This window comes from Cibotium barometz, chromosome 8, assembly GCF_041138505.1.
Source record: "Cibotium barometz isolate CiBa-2024 chromosome 8, ASM4113850v1, whole genome shotgun sequence".
NCBI lineage: Eukaryota > Viridiplantae > Streptophyta > Polypodiopsida > Cyatheales > Cibotiaceae > Cibotium > Cibotium barometz.
The window spans coordinates 11,443,082-11,464,301 of NC_141053.1; the positions used below are offsets into that span (position 1 = coordinate 11,443,082).

Here is a 21,220-nt window from a genome sequence, read left to right on the forward strand (position 1 = left end):
TAACCCTACATAGACACTCTTCATGTGTAGCTACACCACGGGCCAGCCATGCATTGCATCAACAATTTGCAGGGCTCAGCCTCTATGGGGATGGCCGAGAAGGTTATGAGCACTACCGGAATGAGGCAAGGGTGTCCCTTATCATGGACTCTTTTTGGGCTATAAATTAATCAGGTAGGGCATGACCTGCCATTTTCCACTGCCTCAAATCGCTAAATCCACTCCACTCGATGCTTAAAAATACTTTCTGACTGGCTCAGTGCAGAGGGGCTTGAGAAGCTATTGAATACATTTGATGCTTTCTGTAATCAGAAAGATTTAGAATTTAACACCAGTAAAAAAGAGCTTGTAATCTGTTTTCCTCCATGCTTAAAGTGACATGCTATGGAGGTGGCAAACACCTGTCCAAGCTTTACCATGAGGCATATTACCAAGGTTGGGCTTAGCAAAGGGTACGGTTCTCTTGCCTGGTTGAAGCAAGTGTGTTTTCAGACTCCTGCGCAACTCCATGTATGCCAGAAGGATCGGGCTACAGTAAATTATGCTGAATTAGAAGCAAGCCCTTGGTACCACATAAGATACTTCTCACAATTCGGATGGGCAAAGAAATAGGGCTGTAAAGTCTAAAGGGGGCTTTCAAAGAGAGAAAGACCAGAGGAAAAAATCCAACCAGCAGTTCAAATCAGTTCCATCTAGCAAAAGGAGAGCTCTTCTCGCTCTTACAACTCAAGCTTGACTGACACCCGATCAAAGCAGCCCATCAACAGTTCCAGCATGTAAATAGCCTTCAACAAAGCCGGAAGATATGCTGCAGTCTCTAGCTCCAATTGAGCGTACACTGATGAGAAATTCAGGAACAGCCAGCAATAGTAACCTTTGATCATATCTGTAAAGAAAGCTCTACAAAGCTGTCTTAAATGACTGGTTAGCTTTCTTGCCGTAAATGCATCTCACAATGGATCCCTTGCTGCAGATTCTCTGTCACGCAACCAAGGCCTGGAGAGGATGGCATAGTAGGACCCACAAGATGGCTCTCATCCCTTTAGTATATGGATAGAAGGATTATCCCCCTTTCTGGTACATATTCTATGCCTGTACTCTTTCCCTTTATAAACATTGGATTCACCAGATTATTGCTCAGTGAACAAGTCTTGTACCTGGAATAATCCAGCATATCGTTCGACTGTGACGCAATTCTACAAAGCCCATTTCTTGCACTGCTGATACCTGTATTCACTAGCCATGTCTCCTGCTTTGAGGATGCCATACACCACTCACACCGTCTGAAAGAGGAGGCAGGACAATATGGAAACCAACAACCAAAAGCCGTCCCCAACATCTACATGAGCTTGTGAAATCAGCAAGGTATAGATAGAGGGATCACTATCTTTCTAAGTAACTTGTTTACGATGAGATGGTACCATAGCTTTTTCCAGAATCTGCACAGCTAGATACCTAGGGCAGGGCCTATGCCATCACCAGGTGGCACACCCCCACTGTGGACTACCAAAGTGCAAGAAAAAGAATAGCTCTCATGCAGTAGTACCTTGCCACCCAGCACATCCCGTGCTTCTAATAGTATGGGAATGTGCCCTGCATCAGCTACATATTTGGCTGTAGAGAGACCAGCTAGACCTGAAAAGAAAGAAGTTAGAATCATGTAAAAGTATGGACATGGTAAACCTAGAGTTGACTTGAGAAAAATGAAAAAATAATAAATGATGGTTTACTAAAAATGCCATTCACTCCCTTGTCCATGACGATTGCATACTTTCCATGGATGCATATTAAGTGGTTTCCTTCAAATGCATGACTTAGACATGGGACTAAAATCAAGGAAGAAATTATCTGAAAATACCTGCGCCGGCTATGACGATATGCAAGGGCTGGTTAGGCCTGGGAGCATTTTTGAAGGAAGCAGATAATGCTGCTGCCTCTGAATAGCTCGAGCTTTCTTCGATATTTGGCCTTGGATAGTCCCTGCAAGAAATCTGTGGGGCTAATTACTTCATGCAGAATAATTGAAGTACATGGAATGGCAAAAGTTCCACCCACATGGAATGGCAAAAGTTCCACCCACAGTTGATCGGTCGATGCAAGGATAGAGACTTGAAGCTCCTGTACTGTAGTAAGTTTAAGGTAATGAAGTGTATGTTCAACAGGAGAAAGCACACAAAGAAGATAAGGTAGCATGCACTAGAATGTCAACAGAGGAAAGCTCGTTGGAGCAATAGTAAGCCATTGAAATGGCTTTGATCGAGGCTAAAGAGGGGTTTCTAGAAAGGCAAACACCAGCACTGGATTGTTGTGCAGTTTGTGCTTCGGTTTTGTGGCACAATCGGCTACCAGGAGAAGATGGCCATATGAGACAAGGGGGACAGATGGAGGAGCTATGGAGAAATGAACGATTAGTGTGCAGTGCAAATCCTACCAGGGGGCAGCAAAGTCATTTTTATCCCTTAGTGTTTTGGGACCTTTTTGCCAAGCAACAAAACCACTTTTTCCTTGCTGTTTTCATAAGAAAAGGACCTTTTTTCCAAGCAGCAAAACCAGTTTTCCTTGTGAGGGCCTTTTTCCAAGCAATGAAATTAACTGTTCTAACAAGGAGAGCACAAAGGTGTTTTTCCCTTCGTTTTTGACAAGGAGATGTCAACAAAGCTATCCACCGCTTAGTGGTTTGGCAAGGAGAGAACCTTCTAAGAGGCAACAAAGCCATTTTTCCTTTAATTTTACAAGGAGATGACCCTTGGCAGGATCAAAAGAGAAAAGAAAGACGATGAGAAGGGCAGGATTTGACAGACTCACCTGCAGAGGCCTGAAACGCTTGACATAGCCTGGGCTTGCTGATGGAAAATGGGCCACAGAAGGGGTTGTAGACCCAGCTAGAAAGTGAGAGGCCTGGTATCCCACAACAGCAACTCTAATTACAGAGCCATGAAGCTTGCCATCGCCATGGAATGCCAGAATGTTGCTAGGGCAGAGCATTTTGTGGTGATCGGGGCAAAAAGGTGCTCACACAGACTACTAACGGGGGCGAAAAGGTGGTTGTCTATTCGTTATGCAGAAGTGGGGAAGTGTTTGGTTGGAATCTCCTCCTCCGCAACCTTCCAAAGTTTAAACCCACCTATGTCTATGTATCATTATCTATACCATGATATGTTATGCTCTCCCACTCTTTTGACCATAAACAAGGAAACGTTATCTACACCATGATATGCCCCCACACTCGGCGTCCCTGAGTGCATCTCTAATGTGATGCAGACAAGCATGTTTGCTCCCTAGTACCCCACGACTTATCCACTCACACGCGAATACTATTGTGGTACTTCCAAGTTATCGTACTTAAGTCAGGGCCTGCTGGCCACTTGGGAAGGACATCCATATTCCATTGCGGCCAAAATATTCATGGAGTTCTCTCCGAGCCTTCTAAGAGAAATACTCTTTCATGTCATCTTCTACCAATATTCTTCCACTCGTTGGATGTACTTTCCACCTCCAAAGGTTTACTTTGAGGGTTCGAGCTAATGACAAGATAATAACAACGCAAGATATTGGATCCAATGCACACATTTTTTCATTAGATTAGGCACCTTTAAAATAGGTTGGAGTGCATCATCGTTAGCACCTTGCTTCGCTTAATACATTGCCTAATCTAGACTTAATATGGTTTCCATTATTGTAGCTTCCACTTCCCTTGATTCAAGGCTTATTTGATACTCATTGTGACTTTTATGCACCTACTAAACCACTTGTTCTAGGTGCCTTCTTTTGATGCTATCTTCTTTTGATGCTATCTTCTTACCCACATATATCATGGCTTATGACCCATTTAACCCATCTACTCATGTGACATTTGATTTAACACCCTTTATATAATTTCCTAAGGTTACATGCTCCCCCTTAATGCCCAAATGGTTGCACCCTTCATCACTTGTTTTTAACATTGGCCTTACATCTTCAGCTTTTTTATGAAGGGCTTTTGTTTGAGTGAATTTCTACTGGACCTTACTTTCTCTAGACCTTGGGGATTCCTTAAAGTAGATGCTTTTGCTACTCGATTACCCTTATCCTTGCCTACAGCCTCGTGGCTACATTAAGGGAATGGTTTAGAGGTTGGGGTTTTTTTTTAAGTAGATGCTTTTGCCACTCGGTGTACCCTTCTCCTTGCCTACATCCCAGTGATTGTGTTAAGGGAATGGTTTGCATCGCACACTTTGAAAGTTAAGGCTCATCATTGTGTTCAAATCTTGCACCTAGTTGGATGTACTATCTCTCATGGTGGGATGTCTTTGTGCGTGTGGTCAATTTCGCAACCATTGCACAATGGGTTTAAAGGGGTTGGACTTGGTTGAGTGTCAATAAGTCTATTCTTAATGGGACACTCAACCACACGATGAGGACCTGACGGGTGACATCCATTCATACTATTCTTCTAACATGACGTCCATTAATTTTTTATTGAATGGGGTACGTTTTTGGACATAATGCTCCCTCACAAATGAGGTATGCTTTTGGGCATAAAGAAAGCCATGAAGATTCTTCCCTTTGAGGAAGTGTCATATTAGCCTCTTATAAATAAAGGTACCTAACCCTTATAATATAGTCTATGATGGATCTTCCATTATGTTGTTTGACAATATATAATTGATTGGTGGGACTCCCTAGTTCCACTGGGCGCAAACCAACTATGAATGCGACCTAGACAAAATGTGGCCTTATCATTAGGTTACAAAGGTTGAAATCACTGCCCACAACTAGCTTTTCCATCCAAGGTTAAGCCAAAAGCACACTCACCGACTTGATCCTCTACATTTCCAAAAGCCTTACAAAACTGATTGAGCATCTGGAGGAGTGAAATTGGATCTCTCGTCGTTATTAATCGTCCTCATATGTAAATTGTCCATGTCCTTTAGGCTTTTGGTGTCCTAGGGTTTGGTGCTACTATGATGATACCTATGGCAACCCCCCTCCCTATTTCCCTTTCCATTCTCAACATAATTGAAGTGAAACATAGTGTTAAGAACCTTGTTACTCTCAAGCAAGGAATCATAGTGTTAAGACCTTATGGAGTCATGTTCATGTTAAGAACCTTGTTACTCTCAAGCAAGGAATCATAGTGTTAATGGTTATACCACTTAAATTGGATCATGGAAGTCCCTTTGAAGAGGCTAAAGAAGCCAATAGGGGTGTCAATCTCTCTTATTTAAGCCTTTCCTCTACTCTCTAATCATGGTGCTAATGGTGGTTAGACCACTTATCCTGGATTACTCAAGTTCCTTTGAAGAGGCTAAAGAAGCCAAGTCGAGTGTCAATCCCTCTTGTTTAAGCCCTTCCTCTTCTCTCTAATCAACTAAGCAATGCTTCCCAAAGGCAATGGTTAAGCTAGGAAGCTTAAACCACCCTCTTCTACAATCATGCTCAATCACTCTCTCACTCAAGCAAGCAAGTATACACACTCCATACACACCATCAACACACACAATCATGCACACTACAATCAAGCAAGAAAGAAGGCAAGAGCTCAAGAGAAGAAGAAAGCTTTCTACTTGAAAAATGATAGAATTCTCCCTTTCACATTATCACGAGTTGTATATATACAAGAAGGCTTTGCCTAGCTACCTAACTTAAGTGGGTGCCCCATTCCTATCTCTACCTATATATACAAGGTTTGTGCTTTGGTTGGCTTCAATACAACATCAATGGCCCACAACCTATACATAATGTGAATATAATTGAGGCTAGAGGTGAAGATTTTAGGTGTATTAACAACCCCCATGCCTAGACTTGCTTATGTCCTCAAAAGCTGAGAAAGATGGGTATATTGATGTGAGGATCTTTATTTCATCTCCACCGACCACATCTCATGGAAGTGTTGCATTCCTTTTAGTTGTTGGAGAGGCTTACCTTTACGGGTGAAGACAAAATTGTAGCCTAAGAGGATGAATTTGGAAGAAAACAACTACTCAAAGGCTTGCATACAATAGCCTCCAAAAATTGGATCCTTGAAAAAAGGCCATATATTCAATATAGTGTAGGCCCGAGATTAAGGTCAAAGGCAAGGCCGTGCACATGAGAGTCATCATACTTGTGCCACTACATGACTCCCTTCTCTTCCTCGAAATCTTACAAGAAAATTTTGATCGTGTAGAGGAACTTTATTAAAGCTTGGATGGCCACATCCTTGGTGTCCTAATAAGAAGCTATGAATTAGATGGTTAGCCTACACATCCATTCCTCTATTGTTGGAAGCTTTTTGAAGGTCGATGGGAAAAGCCACCTATAAAGTGGTAAAAAAACATTATGTTGGCTGCTTATCTAAGCCACAACACAGTGGTAGAGAATCACCATGCTAATTGTGTCATAGGTGGCGGGCCACCAATGGGTTAGCTTTCATGTTAGCCAAACCCTCATCTTGGATCCATGTCTCTACATGGTCGAGCATCGCATCATTTATGACAACTAGCTCTACAAATTGACCAGTATTCAAAAATGGTTATTTTGCACCAGCCTCTATATAAGGGTTCTTCAGGATGAAACACCATGCACAATAATTTGATACCATGGGATGGATGTGCTAATTGTAAATGTCTGCAGGGTATTCAAGGCAAATATTCCCTTGGAATATCATCATATTTACAAAATTCATGCAGTCTATCGGCACTTTCCCATAAAGTTATGTGAACATCACTAGATCTAAGGATTGGTTGAGGGAATATCCTTGATAAATAAACATTAGGGACACAACTTGTAAAGTCAAGTGGAGGTATTATGGAGGGTTGTGGTGGTGCTTACAACACTAGATTTGGAAAATGAATAGCCACCTTTTGGATCAACTATTCCTTATCTACCTGCCGGCCAATCCTATGGAGTTTGGTCTTGCGGTTATTAGTACAGCTTCCTTGGCTAGTCCTTGTTGCAAGCTTATGATGGCATCATCTTTTTTTGTGAGCTCAACTACATACAAGGTATTGGTTGGGTGCATGTTGGCCTTTAGGCAACTGACTTTGGCTTATTACTTTTGGACATTCTACAAGGCCTTATCCCTCTCTACCTAGAGTGCCAAGTGCCTTATCTTTTTTTATCAATGTGGCTTGGTTGGCCATAAGTTGGGTCATCACCCTATATATATTAATAGCAAAATGTAATCTTTCCTCTGAGTGCATTCTTTCCATGTCCTTGTCCTTGATTATGGCCATGAGAGCATCTTTAGAGTTTACAGCTTCTACAATATGTGCTTTAACTTGCTCTTCCAAAACTAAGATTTGCCTTTTTACATCTGCCATCTTTTTTGCCTGGGCATGGTGGAGCTAGGATAACTAGGCCGCAAAGCCTGGCTCTTACAGAGCTACCACACCTGCTGGCCCCAGCATTCCCCTGATAATAAAATCCACAAGCATTTTAGCATTGGGGGGGGGATAGTCACATGGGTTGTGGCCTTTCTTGCACTCTTTTTGCTCCCTACCCTTATGTTATGCTTGTGGGCTACCCTTGTATAGGAGTTTTGCATGTGTGGCACTATTAGTAAGGCCTTTTATCTCCTTTCCCTTGCCCTTATCTTGTGTGGTTGCGGTCACGGAGATGGGATTCTCTCTGTGTCTATCTCTGATTCAAATATCATGCTCAAGTTCACACCTTGGAGGATGAGCTTCTTCCTCTTGCCCCTTGACCTTGGAGTATTTTCGGCTATTCCTTGCTCTTCTCCTTCTTCTCAGGCCTTCTTTGCTCATGGGGGGAGCCGCTTCTCTTCTCCCTTGTGTTGCCTATGTTGAGGTTTTCATCTCATAGGGTCTTTCCATTGGAGTGGGCTATTGTTGTAGTGCCTCTAACCTTGCGTAGATAATCCTTGTTAAGAGTAGGCCTGCTCCTAGATATTTCCCTCCCAATGTTAGCAACTTCTCTAATCCTTGTTAAGAGTAGATAATCCTTGTTAAGAGTAGGCCTGCTCCTAGAGTAGATAATCCTTGTTAATCCTTGTTAACCTTGAGTAGATAATCCTTGTTAAGAGTAAGCCTGCTCCTAGATATTTCCCTCCCAATGTTAGCAACTTCTCTAACTCTCTACATACCAACTCAACAAACTTCTAGACTGCCACCACCTTCTGCATCATGTTCGTTATACACTCAGTAGAGTTTAGGTAGGATGCTAATGTCTATTTCTATGAAGAGGTTAGGTCTGTAAAATGAGAAATAAGTGCAACTAGCTTTGGCAAGGATGACTAGATGTTAACCAAATCAACATGCTACCTTGCATGAGAGAGGGAGAGAAGAAAAGAAGGAAGACCATGCAAGGGTCAGTTCGGAGAGACTAGCACTTAGCCAACCTTAATGAGGGTTAACTCCTCGCTAGGGGCTCACTCCACCTTCACTTGTGTCACTGAAATGGAGCTTCCACAAGCTAGGTAGAGAGCAAAGAGGAAGGGAGCTATGGAAAGATCTTACTCTACTCAATGCCTTTGTGTGTGTAAGAGTGATCTCAAGAAGAAGACGAACAAGAATCATCACCTAGATGCACACACCACAATCAAGCAAGCATGCAGTCCACAAACACAAGGTTACCACCATAGCCGAGAGAGAGAGAGAGAGAGAGAGAGAGAGAGAGAGAGAGAGAGAGAGAGAGAGGAAAAAACTCAATTGTGATAATGGGATTGTCCCTTTTCATATTTCATAAGTCACTTATATACATGAGCTTACTTTTTACAATGGTCGACCACCCATTTAACAATTGGGGGCCCAAAACTTATTTCCTAACTCTATGTACATCTAGGCTTTTTCCTGCCGGCATTACACAAGTCGTAAGCTCGATCATCCCATATATCTTTTTCATGAAGCGCTTAGCGTGGCTACATAATAATGAATTACAAGAAGCGTAACCATGCTTGAAAAATGATGTTAACAAGTGTGGTTAACATAATCCCCTCCCTAATTCAGATCCATCCTCGGAGCTAGCAAGGGTACTTAGCGGGTAGTAGATGGAGTAGGTGCAGATGCTAGGTGCGGATGCAGTCGTACCATGACTTGGGATGTGGGGGGGATCAATGGAAGACCTTGTAGCTGGTCCAAAAGGTGGTTTCCATCATATCTTCGACTGCCAGGCAGGCATCCATTAGATGCACTCGTAGTAGCCGAACAACTCCTTCAAGATTGGGCCTTTGTTGAGGTCGAAGGTGAGGACCTTGGCTACCCTGGTTCCAATCCAAGAAGGCGTCCATAAGGGTGATAATTAAGTGGAAGAAGCGGATCGTGGCCACAATTGTTGGATCAAGAACCTACTCATATCTGTCCAATGAAGGCATGTATCTTTGACAGCATAGTGGGCCTCTGTGTATGGGGCTTTAGGACGTTGGTGGGGTGAACCACGGAAAGTTGTATTGAAGCTTGAGGTTCGTGGTTTTCTCCTTCTAGAAGAGGTCCCAAGCCCAGCGTCGTGGTTGATGGGCAAGTAGGCAAGGTTGATCATCAAGTGGCATGGTGCCTTGCAATATTGCTCCCAGATGTATGGCTTGAGAAGAAAAGGCCAGTGCACCAAGTAGGCTACTCACCCATGATTTCGAAGGTGATGGGGCGAGCAGTGGAGGGAGGTTTCTCGTAACTGCCTCGTTTATTGATGGGGATGGTGGTGCTTCCATGTGTTGTAATTGGCGTGCAGATAAGGCCGAAGGACATGGATGTCCATTCAATCTATAACCCTACTGATGGGGGCTTGTTGGAGTTGTCAACCGAGCTGTATGTTGATGGCCTACTCAAACTCCATGCGATCCAAGGGTCGTACGATCTTTCTTGATGATAACATACGAGAAAGCAATTCCGTGCAATTGGCCACCACGCCAATAACAACCCAAAGCTCATTTGTAACGTTACCTTCCTCTCCTCCTAGGCCCCAAGCCTTACTAGTGGCACCACCCCAAACTAACTACTCACACAACACGCCATCACGACCTTCTCCAATACCAATCTTTCCATCCCAACTGTTGCCTCTCATCAAGGCACACCCTATTGCTCATGGAAAGATTCCAACTAGGTCCATTGCTAAACCTATGGAGCCCATGCGCTTGGCCCTCCTCCCCCCCTAAGGCACCTAACACCTCATCTCCCTTTGTGGATGCCTCACATGGACCCTAAACCACTTGTGCACACACTATAGGTGCCCCTGCAGGGAACCACCTCTTCTGTGTTTCCTCTACCATGAACCCCATAGAGTAGTGGACTGCCCTCAAAAGGAACGTCTTCCAATGCAACCACAATGTCTGGACTGTGGAATTTACCATTACTATAGGTATTGCCCTTTCCAATCAGTTTCTCATTCCACAGTCGAAGGCATGTCATCCCTCAACATGTTGAGCATTCAACATGGGAAGATACCCACTGTCCCATTGTTTGTCGTCACACAGTTACATGCCAAGCTAAAGAAGGCCACATCCCAAAAGAAACAACGCTCTAAGCACGTTGGCCATGGTGATGATTGGGTTAGCATCCGCACGGGCTCAAGAAAGACCACATCATCCTCCTCCGGGAGGAGCGATGATCGTGCCAGACTACCACTCCCCCATTCAGCCCACCAAAAACTCACCAAACAGGAAAAACGGCTGGCCACATATCCCAATGCCATCCTTGAGAAGAAACGTCTTCAGGAGGCCCAAGCACTGGTAAAGCAATACCATGCTCAACTTGAACCGCCACCCGTTTTCGTAACGTTTGACCTCGTACCTGAGTGCACACCATCCCCCATTGAACCTGAACTTTCACACCAGGTAGACAGGAGCCCCAACAAATGCTCAAGGCCGAGGACGATTCATTCGCCAACATGATGTTAACAAACACCGATTTTGTCCCTCTCCTGTGCCTCTCCTGTGCCTCTCCTGTGCCTCCTCATCCTCCAATGCCTACTCCACAAATGGCCAAGCCCAAATCCCCTATTCACATATAGAACAACTCGATGCGAACACTGACACAGAGTCTGACCGAGACTCACAAGGTCCACACACCAACTTTGCTGAGGTATTTTATCATCCCACTGCAACCACCTCTCGACCTCCATACCTGCCAAATAAGGACCAAATTGAACTTCCATATACTATTGCTGGTCTACCCTATGATCAAGGCCCCGCCCCTCAAGAAGCCCCTACTCATCAACATGACCTGGCCCGGCCTCTCTACCTTCCTTTCCTCCCAAACCCACATGCCCATAGGAACCTTGTTAAAAGGTAGTCCAAATTTATGGAATGACCTTTGGGATTGGATAGAACACAAACTACAAGCTTATGTGGAGAAGGAAGCTCCCTCAGATTCCTTAAATGAATCTAAGCCCCATCATCCAAACTTACTCCATCACCACCACCCATAACCCAAAGGTGCACCAACAATTCATGTCAATGCACTGGAACAATACTGTGAAGGTGATGACACAAACACAGCATTGCCCATTTCTTATACGGACATGTGGTCAAAGGCATCCTGGATGGAGGTGCTGGTATAAGCATCCTCACACAAACATGTTGGGAAAACTAAAGCCAACCACACCTTGATCCCACCAAATTGGTGATCAAGCTTGTGCGGGGACAGGAACTCTAAAAAACCCCTGGGCCTAGTAAATGACCTCATGGTCAAAGTCTGTGACATGACATTCCACCTCACATTTGTGGTCATGGACTTTCGTAATGCTGCCTACGATGCCATCTTAGGTCGACCCTTCATGAGACAAACCCGACTACTCCATGATTGGGACGTGCATCATGTCTACCTCCGCAAACAGTCTCAAACGCTTAAGGTATTTATATACCTAGCACTCACATCCCATGGCCAACTCTCCCTTTGCTGAAGACTCTGTGACCACCACCATGAGTAATGATCTCTTGATTTGCGATGCTTGTCATCAAGCCCTTGATGACGTGCGGGTGCCATGGACGTTCACTTTGCAATAGTGATGAAGGAAACCACGATTGGCTTAAAATCCTTGCTACACTTGACACCCTCCCAGGTTGCAAACTCGACACACAATTTGTGCTCCCAAATGGCCAGACCCTTCATGAACCCTACAAAGCCATTGCCTCACTTAACAAATTGAGTGTAAGTGTAGCTTCACAACATAAAACAACCACCCTTTGGGTTTGGATATATTTCCCCTTTGGTAGAAACATGCACAAAAAACATGCCTTGTGACATAGCTAGCCATAATCTTTTGCCATGGGAAACATGGGTCTCTCTGGGAAAACCCTCTCTTAAAACTGCACATGCCAAAGTTCAATCACCTAGTGGACAACACATAATTACAAAGTCTTGGGTCCTTTACATAAATTGTACATACTGTCTCTAACTCATTGGCTTGTAAGTTCTATGTGGTTCCCACCACACAGGTGAGACAAAAGAAGCAGTCCAAAACGCTACAAGTATAATCAACTCCGTTGACAACATAGCTACCCTCAAGCTTCCCCAAGGCAAGGTAACAATAATCCTCTGGGATGGGGAGTGCATCGATTGTGATCCTCTACCCCCACCAACTGCTTCCACTACCCCTGAACTACCACCAAAACTCAACCCACCACGAATACGGATTGGACTTCTGACCAAGAATGGTCTACAATGGTGGCAAGCCCACATATCTCCTTTGGTCTCATATTCTTGGAGGCGTGGAAAGCTCTTGGAAAACCCACACTAACAAAAGAAAACACTTATTTTCAAATTTCACATGAAATCCATTTAATAAGTGTTGGGTCTTTCATTCTTAAAATTTCTATTGGAAATAACCAGTTGGAATGCAGATTTCATGTCATAGATGTAGGTGCACTCCAAGGCTGGATTATCATTGGAAAAGAGTGGATTGATACCACTCAGTGCCAAATCAATTGGCATGATGAAACAGCCACCATGGAAATCAATGGCAAAAAGGCCACTGTCCTCTTGTGTCCCCAAGAGGAAATCATCCACACACCCGCACCCTTAACTGCCCTTCCACCTCATGCCCCCTCCTCATCACCAACAGTCTCCCCTATTCCCCCACCACATATGCCTCACCAAAACCAATCAATCGGCCACTCTCAACACCACCCACCAATGACAACTCTACATCCTTGACCACCCACATTGCAAGATCCCCGATCTCATATCTTGACAATCAATGGTGGGTTCCCAAGAATCTTCTAGTCGCTCAGGGATTCTACGATGACTACACAAAACTATGGATCCCCAGATGGCCATCTCTAAAACCCAAGCACAAAAAGCTAACTAAGCCAACAACCACCAACCCGAAGACAAAGCTTCAACGCTGGCTAGTCCATGACCACCTGTTACTATGAAGGCACCACTCACCTATGGCTACCCAAGCATGCTGCCTATGCTCATTCCCCACTGCAACTCCCCCAAAAGCCGCGATAAAAGATCCCACAACCATGAGTTTGGCAACCCCAAGCATAGTGAAGCCAACAACGCCAGGTGGCTACCAGTGTGCTCCAAGCACAAGGCTTCCATGAAGGCAACACACACCCGCCGTGGCTTCCCAAGCCACAATCAAAAGCCTCTCCTCTGCGCGTCGACAAAACCACCTCATAGCGCAAAGCGTTGTCGACAAACAACCACATAACTTCATCACTCGGCAGCGTTGGGTGCCTAAATGTCTCTTAGAAGCCCAAGGCTTCCATGATGGCAATTCCATCATTTGGCTCCCAAGGCATACCCCTCAGTAGTTCGCCCACCGATCCAATCGACAAAGATGGTTTGGCGATTAATGGGCAGGCAACTCTCCTCCTCCTAGACAAAATCCTCTAGACTTTCCCACACCCAACCCATGGGGCACTCTAAAGCTCATTTTGCCCAAACCTTTCAACCCACAAAGCCTCATCCATGAAGGTCCACCCCGCCCCCTCGACTTCATCACCAAACCAAGGGGCAGTGCTACACATGGCTGACCTTATCCAACCACTTAAAGATAAACTCAAAGGTAAGCTAACAACTCTAGCCACATGGGCCACTCAGTACAAAACCCTTTTTAGGGGTGCTGACCAATAAACACGTATTTAAAAAAAAGGAGTCTTTAGGAGATTAGGATCTAGGTGATTAGGACCACAGGCACACCTTTTTTCCTCGCCCATGCACAACACCCTCAAATCTCACTTAACTCTGTCCTATGCGCACACACCACATAAAGCTTCATCATTGGATGACAACCATCCAGGTCTATCTCTCTGGATGGGGGGACATGGTGGGTGCAAGCTTGGTCCATGGTACAACCCATCGCCTAGATCTTCTTAATCACCCCTACTGCACCCGAATAACTGTGCTTCATGTCTAATCAATCCTACCCAAACTTCTTCTTCGACTCAATACCTATGGATCCTCAACATCGACTACCACTCCTTTTATCCACACAGGATCCCAGAGCTCCAATGACATAAGATAACAAAGCATAACAAGGAAAAGAGAGAACACTGCAACATGATGATGCAACATCCACGGGAGCCAAGATACCAATCATGGTGTCTTGACAAAGATGCTAGAGCTTTATGAACATCGCCATCAACATATGGCATCTCGGAGCAAACTGTCTCCATGCGTGTTGCCTCCTTGTCCCTCGTCAAGGATCCTCATTATTGAAAATAGGAATTATGGAAAAAGGATTTTCGGAACCGATCTCAAACTGGAATTTTACTTGCATTGGAACCTCTGTTTTTAGTCGTCAAGGGACGTTGCTCGCGGGCGGCGGCAAAGCCTACCAAGGTCTTGACCAGCCTCGGTACGGTTAAAATAGTACGCTTCTGGTACGATGGGTGAGGACCAATGAAGCGGTCCCTGAGTGAAGTGCTAGGACACCTAAGGAGGATCCTAGAGGGTTCTGACCAGGCGCGATGCACGAGCTCGCGGTTGCTAGGACACCCATGCGTACGTCGAGGAATATTTCAGATGGACGAAAAGGAAAGATTTTTGGGAACCAAATTTTGATACTGGATCTCGTTGGTTGGCCAGAGCTGGTCTTCAACAAAACGAAGAGTTCAGAGGATACATTTTTGTAATACAGTGGACTTGAAATTTTGGAAAATGATGATTAGAAATATTATGACTTCTATTGAAGGATTGTTTTTAAAGCCAGTCAAATCTGTTATAAATGGCAAGTTCATATTGGGTGTGTACATGGTATGCCTACCTTGATTTTTGCATGAATCGCTGGCTAGGGGACCTGGGAACTCTTTTCCTTGGTACCCGAGCAAAAACCCAACCAAATCTTTATAAAGGAATCCCACCAATTCAGTGGTCGGGTGGTTGGCTAACCCATGGGCCGGAGGGGTAGGCTGGATCGGAGGATTCCTGAGAAACAACTAGATACGATTTATTTAGTTTTAAATCCTGAGAAGATCTTATTCTATGTGGGAGGGAATCATCGGCTATGCCTCTCATCCCAAACATCCGCGGGTGAGGCCCCGAGTGTGTGGACCCACCCCGTGTGCAGGAGGCTGACGCCGCTTCCGCCGCCGCCGGCGGCGGCAGGAGCCTCGGAGCGGGCGGGGGACCTCACAGTTCACGCCATGAAATGGTAATTTTTTAGCAACCAATCGTGCAGTGCCACATGGCATTCTTCATTAAGATAGCTGCCCTGTTCATCAATGGGCTGTGTTTTTTAGCAACCAATCGTGCAGTGCCACATGGCATTCTTCATTAAGATAGCTGCCCTGTTCATCAATGGGCTGTGTTTTTTAGCAACCAATCGTGCAGTGCCACATGGCATTCTTCATTAAGATAGCTGCCCTGTTCATCAATGGGCTGTGTTATAAAATCGATTTTTTTTCCTTTTTTCATCCTTTCGCATCATGTGCATGGAGTGATCGTTTGCATTCGCTTCTGTGTGCATCTTCCGAGCTTGCCATCTCTTCAATGATTCTTGACTAGTCCTTCGAGATGTGGGCCTCGGTGTCCAAAGCCCACGAGAACCCATCTACAACTCAAGCAAGCAGTGCCATTGGATGCCCAGCTAGCCAAAAAAGACAGGGAACACAGCGACCAAAGCTGAACTACTTGGGTCCTTATGCCCAACCTTTCCATGGGACCATCATCCAGAAGAAAGCTCACATAGCCCATGGAAAGGTAGCCCTCTAGTACCACAACCCAGAGTGTCTTACAGATACTAGAAGAGGCTGAAGTTAAGGCAAAATTAGACAAAGTCGGTCTCGAAAGGATGGCACAGATACTCCCCTGCACTATCGACACAGAACTCTACGCGGAGTACCTAAAGACCTATGATAAGGGGACCAAAAGAGGGAGAATCACCAAGGTAGACGACAGTACAGAAGAACTCATCATCACAGAGGACCTATAAGAGAAGCTTTGTAACTTTTGGCCGCAATCAGGACCCACCAACACAACATTGACAAGATGCCTTTGCTGAAGAATCCTTCCTATAATTGGAATGGAGTAGAGTACGAGAATATCCAAGATGAGGCTACAGAGAAGGCCTACAAGGCCATGTCTTTAATAATGCAGATAAAGCCAGTAGACAGAGATAACAACGTGGGTCTCAATAGAATAGCAAAAGTACATGAAGAGAAAGAAGAAGATTGGGCATTCTATCTATTGGTGAACCATTTGAAGGCCCACCAATCGAAGATATCTAACCCATACCTTCTCACACAGGTTCTCAAAAGACCTCTCAAGGAGCCTGAACCGGAGGAACAAATGCAGCTGGCACTGCTACTAGACCAGCCCACGTTGTAAGATTCCTCCTCAGCTCCTAAAGATATATAAGTTCTCCTTTCAGTCCCCTGTGATCATCCCCTTTTTCAGAATGCAAGAAGGCATTGTTTTTTCTTGTTTTTGGCTTAGAGAGAGAAAATATTCTAGAGAGAGGTAATAGAGTTTTGAGATTATTTTGGATACAAAGCTATCCTTTAAATTTAAGATGAATTCCCTTGAAACAGAAGTTTAAAAAGAGTTTTCCAATATGTATTAGAAATTAATTGAATATGTGCACTGGACACCTTAGCCTAGGGGTACTTGTTTTTAGAAAATTATGGATTAAGGTCCAAAGAGTGTTCTAATGGGCGAATGGGGTTAATCCAAGTGTTTGAATAAGAAAAATACAAGAATAAAAGAAAAATTACCAAAATTAGTAAATTCTCATATAAGATGAAGAGTTGACTAGTACTGGTACTTAATAGCATAAAAATGGGAATTTTGACACCTCAGGACGGTGAGTGGAGCTCATGAAGGAGGCACCTAGAATCCTCATCATTTCCCCATTTTTTAATTCAAAAAAATGAGATATTTCATCTCTCCTCTCTCATCTTCCAAACTAGATCAAAAAAGTGGGCCTAACTAGTCTAAAACTTGTCCCCAATGAAAGATCCCTGCCCCCTCCGCGTAACGAATTCTGGGATACTAGCAGCAGAAGTAGCACTTCTTGCACAGGGCAGAGCCTCTCACTCGGGGCCTCACCCATGGATATCTGAACAAGAGACTAATCCCTCAGTGCTCACCATTTAAATCGAACCGAGGCTGGTCAACAAGACTTCGACCGACCTTGCTATGCGAGATGTGCTTCATTGACTCTCCGTTAGCTGTTGCAACTTTATCACTTACGTCTCCACGACCTCATTCACTCACAAGATGGTCAAAATGCTTCCCCAGCATTCTTGACATAAAACAATCATTTAAAAATAGGTTTCATAAATACAGTTTTCTAACAATTTCTCATCTTTCCACATTGTTCCACATCATTTCTCATTATTCCACATTCTTCTACATCAATTCACATTACTTATTCCACATCCAGTCATATGTATTCCCATCATCTTCATCCATTCTCATCCAATCACATCATATTACATCTCGTCACATCTATCCACATCTATCCTCATCACATCTCATCCATTCACATCTACCCATATCCACATCACATCACATCACATCCATTCACATCACATCACATCTCATCCATTCACATCTACCCCAATCCACATCACATCACATCTCATCCATTCACATCTACCTAGATCCACATCACATCACATTCATCCATCTTACATCTCATCCATCCATTCACATTACATCACATCCATTTATATTCATTTATATTCATTTATATTCATTCAAATCCACATCTTATCACATCACATTCATCCACATCACATCCATCCACATCACATCACATCTCATCACATCACATCCATCCACATCACATCTCATCACATCACATTCACATCCATTTACATCTCATCATATCACATTCACATCCATTTACATCTCATCATATCCTATTCACATCACATCGCATCCATTCACATCTACCCAGATCCACATCACATCCATTCACATCTATCCAGATCCACATCACATCCATTCCCATCTCATTACGTCACATTCACATCTCACCGCATCTCACCACATCCATTAAGATATCATCACATCACATTCACATCCATTCACATCTCATCGCATCCATTCACATCCATCACACCTATTCACATCTCATAACACCCATTCACATCCCATTCACATCCCATCATTCCCATTCACATCCATCACATTCATTGCATCCACATCACATCACATACATTCCATCCACATCTATCCTTATCAAATCACATTCATTTCATCCATATCACATCACATACATTCCATCCACATCTATCCTTATCACATCACATTCATTCCATCCATATCACATCACATTCATTCCATCCACATTACATCACATCCACATCTCATCACATCCATTCACATCTCATCACATTCATCCACATCCATCCATTCATTCACATTCATATCTATCCACATCCATCCATTCATTCACATTCACATCTATCCACATCCATTCATTCATTCACATCTATCCACATCCATTCATTTATTCACATCTATTCATTCATTCACATTCACATCTATCCACATCCATTCATTCATTCACATTCGCATCTATCACTTCACATCTCATCCATTTACATCACATCACACCCATTCACATATCATCACATCTCATTCACATCTCATCACATTCACATCCACATCCATTTAAATCACATCACATCTCATCCACATCTAATCACATCCACTCATATCTCCTCACATCACATTCACATCTTATCACATCACATTCACATCTCCTCTTATCACATTCACATCTCATCTAATCACAACGCATCCATTTACATCCCATCACATTCATTTACATATTGTATTTTCATTCCTTAAGCTTCATTAATGAGAACTAATTCTAAACTTTCGTTTACTCATTGGATCCTCGATCCTCCCAGGGATTCTAGATTCTCTTTTTCTGAATAAGAATTATCCAAGTTTTCTCATTGGATCCTCGATCCTCCCAGGGATTCCAGATTCCCTTTTCTGAATAAGAATTATCCAAGCTTCATTAATGAGAAGTAATTCTAAACTTTCCTTTACTCATTGGATCCTCGATCCTCCCAAGGATTCCAGATTCCCTTTTCTGAATAAGAATTATCCAAGTTTTCTTGATGGATATTTTCATATTCTTTCTCAAAATTCTCAATTAAAATATATTCAATATTCTTCTTTTCGAGTAAAAGATTCATGGGATTTACAAAAATCAATTCTACCCATATTTTCTAATAAAGTTAATAATACTCAAAATTTCACTTTTGATAAATACTCATAATTTGAATTATGCAAAAAATTCCTCTTTTACCATTTAATTACTTGGATCTCAAATATCATGAAAATTCCTCTTTTTGTATAAAAATAAATTTACCAAAAATTCATCTTTTACCATTTAATTACTTGGATCTCAAATATCATGGAAAATCCTCTTTTTGTATAAAAATAAATTTACCCAAAATTCCTCTTTTACCATTTAATTACTTGGATCTCAAATATCATGGGAATTCCTCTTTTTGTATAAATATAAATTTACCAAAATTGACTCTTTTCTCATCAATTAATTATGCATAATTACAAAAAAATTACTTCTCATGAATATGATGAAAATAATTCTTTTTGCATAGGATGTCCAATCCTAGAATATGGTAGGAAGTCCTCTTTTAGCATTATGCATAAAAATAAGATATGTATTATTTTTTAAAAATTTTACCATAGCTTCGTTGCAATTACTGATAATTCTCAATTTTTTTCCTAAAATAATAAAAGCTTGTAATGAAAATATGATAGTAGTTCCTCTTTTATGCTGAAAATCAAACTATGAATTTAAATCATAATTTTAACCATAATAAAATTAAACATAACTATGATTATCCCACTAGATTAAACTAATTTCAACATTTCTCTTTTCCCAAATTATTAGGATAATCCATTTCTAATTTAGAATGAATTAGAGTTGGTTTGAAACTGCGGGTTGGTTAGAGGGTCTATCTCTGGGATTTCCCTGATTTTGGCAGATAGAAACCTGATTACTCTGGAAGGAAGGAGTTGGAGTCTGGAATCTTGATCCCTGATTTCTCTGCCGCCCTAAAAACCTTGATCCAAAAGGAGTTGGACAATCCATACTGCGATGTCCAAATCCTTGATAGTTATAGCATTTCACTCCCTTGTTCAAGGGTGGAACTTCTGAAGTTAAATTCTAGGGGATTGAGTTTCGAAAAAAGGACATTTCTTCTATTTTAAAACTTCCCATATCCTGGGCTTGACCCTGATATCTCTTAGGTGGTGGAAGGTTGGAATCACCTTTTGGAACTAAAAACCTTTTGAAAGATGATGGTGCTGGCTTTGGTGGGACCTTGATATTAAAGGCCTTGGAGAAATCCTTCGCCATCCGCATTACTTCGGCCATGGAAACTGGCTTAACGTTCTTCACCAAAGGTTCAGTCCCCGAATGAACCTGGCCATCAGCTGTTCTTTGTTAAGCAGTGGAGAGTATTTGAGGAGGAGAGCAAATGCTTGGTGATATACTTCAATAGTTGTGCTCCCCTAGGTTAGCTCTAAGAATTTGTTCATCTTTGTTTCCAACCAAAAATCCGGGAGGATAGAACCTCGTCCTTAGGTAAATTTTGAGATCATTCTATGTCTGGGTATTCCGATCCAGACGGTTTGTCTCTCCATGCCACTGGCTGTTTTTACTATCTTGAACCTTGCAAGAGCCATCTTGCTCTTCTCATTGTACCCGGTGACATCAAAGTACTCTTTCATTGCTTCGATCCACTTCTCCATAGCCTCGCCCAAGTTTTCCCCTTCACCCTTGAAAGGCCCAGGCTGTGAACTATGAAGAGTTTTACCAACATCCATGTCAAGCTCTTCCTCATCGAGTTGGGGGTTATCAT

At 43.0% G+C, this 21,220-nt stretch overlaps 1 protein-coding gene across 5 annotated transcripts in view; it reads right to left on the reverse strand.

Annotated features, from left to right (window-relative positions):
- LOC147635897 (15-cis-phytoene desaturase, chloroplastic/chromoplastic-like) overlaps positions 1-3,228 on the reverse strand; it is a 38,374-nt gene extending 35,146 nt beyond the window's left edge. For 2 of the 5 annotated variants that reach the window (XR_015266454.1, XM_086801301.1), the window contains exons 1-3: positions 2,806-3,226; positions 1,859-1,991; positions 1,547-1,635 (exon numbers count right to left, since the gene is read on the reverse strand). Coding sequence is in view for 4 of the 5 variants with exons in the window: in XM_086801301.1 (XP_086657427.1) it covers positions 1,547-1,635; positions 1,859-1,991; positions 2,806-2,985 (402 nt within the window). In the remaining variant the exon portion in view is untranslated. Of the gene's footprint in view, positions 1-1,546; positions 1,636-1,858; positions 1,992-2,055; positions 2,444-2,805 lie in introns of those variants that run through there. The other 3 variants (XM_086801302.1, XM_086801303.1, XM_086801304.1) reach the window with 3 other exon arrangements.
- Between the last annotated feature and the right edge of the window lie 17,992 nt (positions 3,229-21,220).